The 10,734-nt window shown below is 37.2% G+C and overlaps 1 protein-coding gene and 1 non-coding gene across 2 annotated transcripts in view; both read left to right on the forward strand.

The window, feature by feature from the left end:
• The window catches only part of UGCG (UDP-glucose ceramide glucosyltransferase), a 45,487-nt gene extending 35,031 nt beyond the window's left edge, over nucleotides 1-10,456 (forward strand). Inside the window, exons 4-9 of the mRNA XM_003785221.3 lie at nucleotides 273-374; nucleotides 1,761-1,873; nucleotides 4,672-4,850; nucleotides 6,413-6,499; nucleotides 7,474-7,663; nucleotides 8,001-10,456. Coding sequence (XP_003785269.1) covers nucleotides 273-374; nucleotides 1,761-1,873; nucleotides 4,672-4,850; nucleotides 6,413-6,499; nucleotides 7,474-7,663; nucleotides 8,001-8,171 — 842 coding nt within the window. The 3' untranslated portion in view covers nucleotides 8,172-10,456. The remainder of the gene's footprint in view (nucleotides 1-272; nucleotides 375-1,760; nucleotides 1,874-4,671; nucleotides 4,851-6,412; nucleotides 6,500-7,473; nucleotides 7,664-8,000) is intronic.
• On the forward strand, nucleotides 1,050-1,189 carry LOC111723724. The gene has a single exon (XR_002772211.1).
• Nucleotides 10,457-10,734: the final 278 nt, after the last annotated feature.

The following is a 10,734-nucleotide window of genomic DNA, read 5'->3' on the forward strand; positions in this document are numbered from 1 at the left end:
GGCTGGGGATTCGAACCCGCCACCTTCGGTGTACGTGGCTGGCGCCTTAGCCGGTTGAGCTATAGGCGCCGAGCCAATGCGAGAATTTAAGAATTAGAAAAACTGAAACACTAAATTTTCAAAGATAAATGACATAATTCTCAAAGTGCTCACTTTTTTCCTAAGTAATATTATGGATAACTGTGAATGTAAAAAAATAACATGAGAGTATGTTCATTTAAATTCTTAATGTTAACATATATCTTTTACTACCATGTCCTCAACATTTTTAGGTGGCAAAAAGGTTGGCATTAATCCTAAAATTAATAATTTAATGCCAGGATATGAAGTTGCGAAGTACGATCTTATATGGATTTGTGATAGTGGAATAAGAGGTGAGGTTTTTCTTATTTACTTTATAAAACTATTTGATGATAAAATGCCAAAAACAATCTGAAAATACATTTGTCACTCCTTTCAAACACTTATAGTAGTTTCAATGTTTTATTATTATTTTTTTAACGTTCTAATTACCTTAAGTTTTTCGCCCTCAACACTGTTGACATTTTGGGCCTGTTGACAGTTCTTTGCTGTGAGAACTGTTAAGGAGGATGTTGAGCAGGCACGCTGGCCTCTACCCGCTAGATCCTGGTAGCACACCCCCTTCTCAGTTGTATCAACAAAAAATGTCTCCAGACATTGACAGATGTCCCCGGTGGGGCAAAGTTGTCACCAGATGAGAACCACAGACCTAGATTGTGAGTATCTAAGGGCCAACTTTGTTTTGCATCATAGATTTAGTTCTTAAAGACTCAAAGGAAATAATAAATAGTCACATAAGATGGTATGATACAATGTGTTTGCTATTTGAAGGTAGGGCAATTAAAAAAATTTTTTTTATTAGCTTAAAATACAAATTTGAAAATTCGTGTAAGCATACCATGTCTGTGGATTAATTTAGGAACATGGCAGATCTATCAACCCAGAGTGTGTTCATTCTTCACATTGTTTACTATCATATATTTACGTTTTTCAGTAAACTAATGTCTGTTAAATATAATCACAGTTCCTGGCTTGGTTTCCTGGGGGGTGGGCTCAGCATACCCTACCTCCCCTCAGCCAAGCCTAGAGCAGAGAGGCCAGGGCATCCTCCCTGTGGGAGAGGCATTCAAGTAAGGGGCCTCGCCTGGGCTGTCCAAGCCTCACATTGACTCGTCCACAGTAGCCTGGCTGGAGGAACTGGTGAAAAGGATGAAGGGCTGACTGATGGGAGAAAAATAAAATATGTGTGTGTGTGTGTGTGTGTGTGCGCGCGTGTGTGCGCGCGCGCACGCGCGCATCACAGTCCATTCCTGTTAGCAATTCTGTGAAGTCAGGTACATATTATACCCACAGAGAAACTAGAGGCTCATTTCCTGTGGTTGAAGAGTAGAAAGCTACTGAGCCTTTTCTACTGGGACTTACTATCTTTGTTTGAATTTGGAGGTTCTGACGTGAGGGTCAACGTTTCCAAGGTGTATCCTGCCTCTGGTACATATTAGGTATATAGTGGGCTGAGAATGTGTATAGTAAATTAACTTATAAATTTTGCCTTTTTGAAAATGTATATTCTACTCAGAAAGGTGGTTGAGATTTGTTTTATTAGACCCGACCTGTTTAAAGATTTTATTTTTATTAAGTTAATAACAATTCACAAAATATCTTTTACTCCAGTAGACATTTTACTAAAAACCAATTTTTTTTCTCTCCTCCCCCTGCCCTTTTTTTTTTTTTAATTGTAGTAATTCCAGACACACTTACTGACATGGTTAATCAAATGACAGAGAAAGTAGGCTTGGTTCATGGGCTGCCTTACGTAGCAGACAGACAGGGCTTTGCTGCCACATTAGAACAGGTAAGTATGGTGGTTATAAATAATGTTCATGTTATCAGATCCCAGGAGCTTGAGCCATATTCCAGGAGTTGGGACTAACCGTCTGCAAGTATTGTATTAAGTCTATTTGGGAACCTGCTGTGAAGTTCTAGAATCCTCAGGTTGAAAACAGCTGTTTTCATTAGTGAGGAAATTCTGGGCCCCTGACTGCACCCTGGCAGTGAATGGCTATGAACAGGAAATGTCTTATGGTCTTAACTGCCAGCTGAATACAGTATATTCCTTTTCTTATGGTGCTTACCTTCAGTTCTAGACCACTGACTTGCACAAAAGGACATATTATGTTGTTCTTTCAAAGATTCAATCTGAAAAGAACCTTTTTTAAATATCAAGAATTATTTCAAATATACAAGGAAAAAAACTTGTTCATATAAGTTGTCATAAAATCCATTTGATTTCCTTTTGAAACAGGCTTTTAATAGTTATCTGAGAAACTTATGTTTTCCTTCTAATTTTTTCTCTTCAATGTACAATAAAAATTAACTTGTGTATTGGAAACTAAATTATGGTAAAGTATAAGAAGCAAAAAAACAAAACAAACCCCCAATTCGAGGAAGTTTCTGTTTTTAAAAATTGAATTTTGTTTTTGTTTTCACATTTGGGTACTTTGGATATTTTTCTATGTGCCCTTTTAAAAAACATAGTTGACATAATGCTTTAAAAGCAATTTGCATCTTATTTTTGTCACTTAATAAGTTTTTCCCATATTAATAACTTTGCATAAAGTTATTAGACTATGATACTAGGCTGTATCATAGTCTATCATGTGTACATCCAGTGCTGTACTTAATCATTCTTGTACTGTTAAAAATTTAGGACGAAAAACTTGTGTTATGGTTATAAGGCAGGGTTACATGGTTTCACTCTTTAAATATATCAACTTGGGCCAGGCACAGTTGTTCATGCCTATAATCCTAGCACTCTGGGAGGCCGAGGCAGGTAGATTGTTTGAGCTCAGGAGTTCAAGACCAGCCTGAGCAAGGGTGAGACCACATCTCTACAAAAATAGAAAAACTAGCTGGGTGTTGTGGCAGGTGCCTGTAGTCCCGCCTAATTCAGGAGGCTGAGGCAGGAGGATCACTTGAGCCCAAGAGTTTGAGTTTGATGTAAGATGTGACACCATGACACTCAACCCATGGTAGCAGTAAGACTCTGTCTCAATAAAATAAATAATCAACTTGCTCTTAAGCATATCTGTATTTATATTCCTTTGAATTGCAATCTTATGATTGCTGCAGATCTGAAAGGGTAAAGGTACGTCAATCAGGACTTGCTTTTGACCTTTGGCAACTTGAACCACAAGCTCTTTCTTAGTTGTTGCCTATGAATATTTATCTTACTACACAAAATCATTAAATGCCAGAGCTTTGGTTAAGTAAAAGAAACTTGGGGTATCTGCTTTAAAATAAAATACTCTGTATTCTCATATATTACATTGCATTTTTGTCTTAGCAATATCCAAGTTGGTGTGTATACCAATGATAGACACCCTCCAGAATACGCCCATTCTACTAGTGTAGGTTTGATCCCTAGAAGTCACTCTGCCATGCTTAGAGTGAATGGAGATAGACCAGAGTAATCATTGTAGGCTGTAAAGAAATCCTAGGAGCGGCTCAGCGCCTATAGCTCACCCGGCTAAGGCGCCAGCCACGTACACCTAAGGTGGCGGGTTCGAGTCCCCAGCCCGGACCCGCCAAACAACAATGACGGCTGCAACCAAAAAATAGCCGGGCGTTGTGGCGGGCGCCTGTGGTCCCAGCTACTTGGGAGGCTGAGGCAGGAGACTCGCTTGAGCCCAGGAGTTGGAGGTTGCTGTGAGCTGTAATGCCACGGCACTCTACCCAGGGGGACAGCTTGAGTCTCTGTCTCAAAAAAAAAAAAAGAAATCCTAGGAGCCTTCAACTCAGTCCCTAGTTCCACCTCATTCCTAAGACCTCACTCAATAATGGCGTAAGGAATTCAGATGTGTGCTTCTGGTCTTGGAAGTTAGGTTCGATTCAGTCCCACAAATACCAGATCTTCATTGGAGTCTGGACGTGGAGTAGGTAGGAAGAATCATAATCATCCCTTAAAATTTTCTTTTCCTTACTCTGTGTAACCCCTGCCATTGAGAAAAGATTATTATTCTTTATTTCAAGCTTATTAGTAGAGGCGGTTTATCTGAAGTGTAAATAATAAATACAGTTTTTGTCTGATAATTGGAGTGATTTCTACCCTTGACTTATCAGCTGGCATATTTCATGACTTTGGAGTATATCTGGGGAAAGAGCAGTGTGAGATGGGAGATAGAATTTTAATATCCCTTTTATTTATGAAAAATACATTGAAAAACGAAATTGGGGGAATGGGGAAGATGGTGTGTGTGTATGAGCATGTCTACACACACGTGTATCGGTATAGTGATCCAAATAAAATAAGTAGATATGTGTGTTTATATATTTTTACATGAACATCCTAAAAACAGGATACATTAAGTATTTATTATATGTGTCAGTGAGCAATATTTTTATGTGTCTTAACTTTGTATCCAAATTAAATTTTATTAAATTTAATTTAACTAATTAAAATCTTAACCTCTTCATAAATTTTTACTATTGGCTATGTATAAACACTATAGTGTACCACTTTTTATTCGGGTGGTTATACGTAAGAATAACAGGATGTGTACTCAGTTATATTTTTTACAAATAATTAGGAAAAAGTTTATAAACGTACTTTTAACACGAAACTAATTGTATACATTTGTGTTTTGGGGGCAGGTATATTTTGGAACTTCCCATCCAAGGTACTATATCTCTGCCAACGTCACTGGTTTCAAATGTGTAACAGGAATGTCTTGTTTAATGAGAAAGGATGTGTTAGATCAAGCAGGAGGACTCATAGCTTTTGCTCAATACATTGCTGAAGATTACTTTATGGCCAAAGCTATAGCTGACCGGTAAGAAAACGAAATTAAGCCTGAGTATTTGTATTACCTAACTTCTGTTGATTTACTCTTTCTGTTCGACCTGTAGATTAGGGCTTTTTAAATTTTATTCCTTGCTCATGAGTACAGAGTAGATTAATAATTTTGGAAAGTAGTTCCTATTCGAATTACATAATTACAGATATGTACTAATGAAGCAAGTAAATGTTCTGATTCCTCTAAAGTCTTCAAATTAATGCGTTTTGAAGTGATTAAAAGGAGGCTTCTCTGTGTGAATTTTCATTAGTACATAGATGTAAATTTCTACATGTTATAGGAGAATGAAATCTATCAGTGGTTCAGGTGATGGGTTATTAAAAGCCTAGACTTCTTCACTATGCAGTTTCACCATATAACAAAAACTATTTATACCCCCTAAATCTATTAAACTTTAAAAAAATAATAATAATAAAACTGGGCAATGTGTGTAGCTCAAAGGAGTAGGGCACCGGCTCCATATACCAAAGGTGGTGGGTTCAAACACAGCCCCAGCCAAAAAATAAATAAATAATAATAAAACTATCTATGTATTCATAAGCCAGTAGGTGAAAATTTAAGTAATATTATTTCAAATTTTAAAATTTCTCAATAAATTATTTGATGCTTTGCTAAGATACTACCTTAGAGTCCTATTTTTGACTTAGCATTTATCACAAAATACTAGTTTGATTTTAAAAGAGATTGCTGCCCTTCGTGATAATTTATTTAAAATGTGGTTTTAAAAACTGAGTGTGTTGGCTCGGCGCCTACAGCTCAACCGGCTAAGGTGCCAGCCACGTACACCTAAGGTGGCGGGTTCGAATCCCCAGCCTGGACCCGCCAAACGACAATGACGGGTGCAACCAAAAAATAGCCGGGCGTTGTGGCGGGCGCCTGTGGTCCCAGCTACTTGGGAGGCGGAGGCAGGAGACTCGCTTGAGCCCAGGAGTTGGAGGTTGCTGTGAGCTGTAATGCCACGGCACTCTACCCAGGGGGACAGCTTGAGGCTCTGTCTCAAAAAAAAAGAAAAAAAACTGAGTGTGTTTTAAAAATTCTTCTGATGAGCTTGGCACCCATAGCACAGTGGTTAGGGTGCCAGCCACATACACTGAGGCTGGCGGGTTCAAACCCGGCCCAAATCAGGTAAACAGCAATGACAACTGCAACAAAAAATAGCCAGGCGTCATGGTAGGGACCTGTAGTCCCAGCTACTTGGGAGCCTGAGGCAAGAGAATCACTTAAGCCCAAGAGTTTGAGGTTGTTATTAGCTGTGACACTATGGCACTCTACTGAGGGCAACATAGTGAGACTCTGTCTCAAAAAAAAAAAAAAGAAAACAAAAGTTCTCCTGATGGTGGTCATGTGGTACTTGGTTTCCTAGTGTCTCCCATGAGATTAGATAATGCCGTAATTGCTAAAACATCCATAAGTATAAGTGCGACTGCTGAGGACTGGGCTCCCTTGAGTGCAGCAGGTTGTTGTGATTAACAAACGCGTAACCAGGCATACTTGCATGTGTTCTGCATAGCTTATTTTATAATTGCCTTAATTTTCAGAGGATGGAGGTTTGCAATGTCCACCCAAGTTGCAATGCAAAACTCTGGCTCGTACTCAATATCTCAGTTTCAATCCAGAATGATCAGGTAAATCAACTGTCTTCTTTTTATGTTAAAAGAAAAGGGAGAGGGGATATTTACATGGCTTTTAAAAAATAGATGTAAAGGTCAAAGTTTGGTTTGGTTTACTTATAGAAAATAAGAGTTTACCTTCTACATTAAAATAAATTTAATGTCTAAATATATTTTTGGAGTCAGGTACGGTGCCTCACACATGTAATCCTAGCACTCTGGGAGGTAGAGGCTGGTGGATCACTTGTGTTCAGGAGTTCGAGACCAGGCTGAGCAAAGGGAGACCCTGTCTCTACTAAAAATAGAAAAAGTAGCTGGGCATTGTGGCAGGCACCTATATTCCCAGCTACTGGGGAGGCTGAGACAAGAAGATCACTTGAGGGGTGGTGCCTGTGGCTCAGTGAGTAGGGTGTCAGCCCCATATACCGAGGGTGGTGAGTTCAAACCCAGCCCTGGTCAAACTGCAACAACAAAATAAATAAATAAACTTAGTTTAAAAAAAAAGAAGAAGAAGATCACTTGAATCCAGGAGTTTGAGGTTGCTGTGAGCTACAACACCATGGCACTCAACCCCAGGGAGACTTGAGTGAGACTGTCTCCAAAAAATATATATAGATAGATAGATAGATAGATGTATATACATTTATTTGTTGTTTTGTTTTCAGTTCTGTGTTAGACTAAAAGCATTCAAGTGAGATGTTGAGACTTTAAATGTTTTTAATATACTGATCTATTTTCTAATTTTCTGTACTTTGGTTAAATTTTATAACCTATATTCATCAGGGTATACACCATACAGATAAATTTACCAATTTTTCTTTGTTATATTAAATAAAAAGGAGATTCATTCACTTAAAGAAACTCTATATAACAGGGTAAAAAGTTGATTATTTGGGGAAAGGAACAATAACTTTTTTTTATTATTAAATGATAGCTAATAACTCTTATAACCAGCTGTTGTTTTAAAGAAATTCCTTTTATTCTTTTAGGTGGACCAAATTGAGAATTAACATGCTTCCTCTTACGATAATTTGTGAACCAATTTCAGAATGCTTCGTTGCCAGTTTAATTATTGGATGGGCAGCCCACCATGTGTTCAGATGGGATATTATGGTATTTTTCATGTGTCATTGCCTGGCGTGGTTCATATTTGACTACATTCAACTCAGGGGTGTCCAGGTATGTGGCTAGGCATGAAAAGGCTGGCAGTCATTCAGCGGAACTCCAGCTATTTTAATTTAGAAAGAGTTAAGGAAAATCTATCTGGCCATTATTCAGCTTCCCATTGAAGGTTAATATCAACATTACTTTCTCTAATGGAATGTTGACACAAAACTTAACTTGATTTGCAACTTCCAGTTGATTTGACAATCACTTTTATGAAGGATCCCAAATGGAAGTTAAACAGACTTGATTTTATGTATCACACTCAGAAATATAAAATTCAAGAATTTTCATTCTTGCGCTGTCTTCAGTCTGACAGTGAGTACATTATTTGTTTGTTTTCAATTTCTAGGGTGGCACACTGTGTTTTTCAAAACTTGATTATGCTGTCGCTTGGTTCATCCGAGAATCCATGACAATATACATTTTTTTGTCGGCATTATGGGACCCGACGATAAGCTGGAGAACTGGTCGCTACAGATTGCGCTGTGGGGGTACAGCAGAGGAAATCCTTGACGTATAACTACAGCTTTGTGACTGTATATAAAGGAAAAAAGAGAAGTATTATAAATTATGTTTATATAAATGCTTTTAAAGATCTACCTTCAGTAGTTTTATCACATGTATGTTTTGGTATCTGTTCTTTAATTTATTTTTGCATGGCACTTGCGTCTGTGAAAAAAAAAAAAACACATCTGTAGTCTTGGCCAAATGATACACTTTATTTTGTGGAAATAGAAAATCAAGAGAACTGGTTCTAGGAACCTGGGTTTGTTTTATGTTGCTGTTTATTTTTTTAAAATAGATAAATAAATGCATATATAGATGAAAGCTCTGCAACAAACACTATGTCAGTATCTTTCAGTAGAGAAAGTTTCTTATTTGTGAGTACACTCTTTGAGGATGTTTGTGGGTGGGATGGCAGCAGCTTGGGGGGTTTAGAAAACACTGGAAGGTAATGACCATTCACGTCCAGTGTGAATGGTCTTGATTATGCAGTTGAACAACCCACAGCGAGGTACTAAGAAACTTTTTATGCTTTATGCCTACCTCTTATAGTCGTTGCAGAGCAAATATAAATTGTGATAAGGTAGCTAGGCCTTGCAGAAACAAACGGGAAAAAACTTTTAAAAACTATAATAATAAAAAGAGCTGGAGTCTAGTATTTATATGAATCTGTAAGTGATATTTTTTTGGTCTTACTGCAATGAACCAAAAGTGGCTGAGTTTGGTTTTCAATTGTAGCCATGTATCAAAGGCATCTTTTTGACCAACTCTCGTTGGTTCTGTCTTGAACCATTGTTAATCACTGTGCTGTAATTAGTATAGCTCAATCTTTCCCTTCCCTGCTCCTTACCCGACCCACCCCATCTTTTCCTTAACTTTTTTTGGGGGGCGGGGGGCGGGTTGGGAGTGGTTTTGTTTTAGTGTGAGTGGATGTTTTGATAGTTGTAAGGAAAAATGCATTTCAGACACATTTCACGTGAGCTATTTTCTTACACAGTATGTCTTACTGTTAATAAGAATGTAATTTCATGATACAGGTATTTAATATCTTTTTTAAGTAAGTAAATATTCTAGCCATCAATAAATAAATTGCAGTAGAGTATTAAGAGGGAACAGGATGCATTTTACTCTTAGAATTAGTCGGTATCAAACTAAGTCTACTGTGAGTGTGTTTTTTTTTTTTTTTTTTTTAGCTATGATAGTCTAGTCTTATTTAAATTGGGTTTTTGTATTCCAGTTTGTACGGCAGAGTAGACTAGATGAGCTGAGCGCTAGCTGTAAATGCATGCTGTATTTCACTTCTCATGCCGATAAACTTGCTTGGCAGTTTGTGCTTAACTTGTGGTGAACTGGACTTGTTTTTGTTTTTTAAAAATAAGCAAAAATGTAAGGGACAGTGCATAAGCCTTTTTTTTTTTTTTTATAGTGGTATTTTTCTTTTTCTTCGGGATCAGATGGCACGTTGTCCTTATGAATGCCTACTCCAGGGCTAACACTGGCAATACGACAGCTTCAGAGTCTAAGTAACTACCGTTTCCATATGAAAGCATACTGTGTAGCATATTAGCAATAACTACATACTTATAGAAAACAAACCTTTTCACTTTACTGAGCCAATTCATCCAATTGTCTAATGACTGTCTACATGGTTTAAAATGCAATATAGCTATACGTGTGTATCCATATTATATTTAAAGCTTTTCTGTGGGCCAAACTGCCTCATCCTTTTTTCCTTTTTTGCCCCCTTTCTTTGCCTTATGATAAATTTGTTTGAAGGGCATTTTTTTGTTTTACGAACAAAGGCTTGGATGCATATTCCTTTCTTTATATGAAATGGGTACATTGTTCCCTGAGGAAAGTTGCACAGTAAAAACCAGTCTAGTTGTGACCCACTACATGTTTATTTTTTTAATCACTATTACATGAGTTGAACTCTGCTGACCATGTTTGCGGTTTGTTGGTTTGTTTAATGAAGTTTGGTTGATGCCATCGTTTGCACTGCTGAAGTGGAGTTTTATTACTTAGCTTTCCGCCGATCTCAGTACGCGCAATGTAACAACAAAACCAAAATGGCTGGACAGACTTCTTGTGTTTTGTAAATATAAAAAAAAAAAAAAATGACTGTTCTGTGTGTGTGTTTAATGTAGTAGTGGAGTATTTCCTTAAAGTGAAGCTTCACTTAAACAGAATGATTCCTTGTTTAGCAGGTTTGGAGTGATAGAAACTGGTAAAAAATAAAACAAATGTTAAAGCATCACAACAGAACTATAGAAGTCCAAATTTAATAAACTGTCTTTTTTTAAGAAAAAAAAAAACAAAACCAGTGTCTTAGAATATACCATGTTTTATTATTTAAAATCATTGTCTTAAGTTTTTTTGTTCAAAAATAAAAATTTGAATACAATCAAAGCATTAGCAATAATGCATTTTGTGTTTACTGTATTTCCTTTTATGTTTCTTTAATAAATAATCTAACATGTTCTGCCATCCACATCGGAGCTATCAGATGAGTTTTTGTTAAGTGTTAATCGTGAAATCTTCCTTTGACCTCAGCCACAGGCAGTCTTAGGATTTCCAAG

The sequence above is a fragment of the Otolemur garnettii genome, unplaced genomic scaffold (genome assembly GCF_000181295.1).
Source record: "Otolemur garnettii isolate 467f Iridium unplaced genomic scaffold, OtoGar3 scaffold00014, whole genome shotgun sequence".
NCBI classification, from domain to species: Eukaryota; Metazoa; Chordata; class Mammalia; order Primates; family Galagidae; genus Otolemur; species Otolemur garnettii.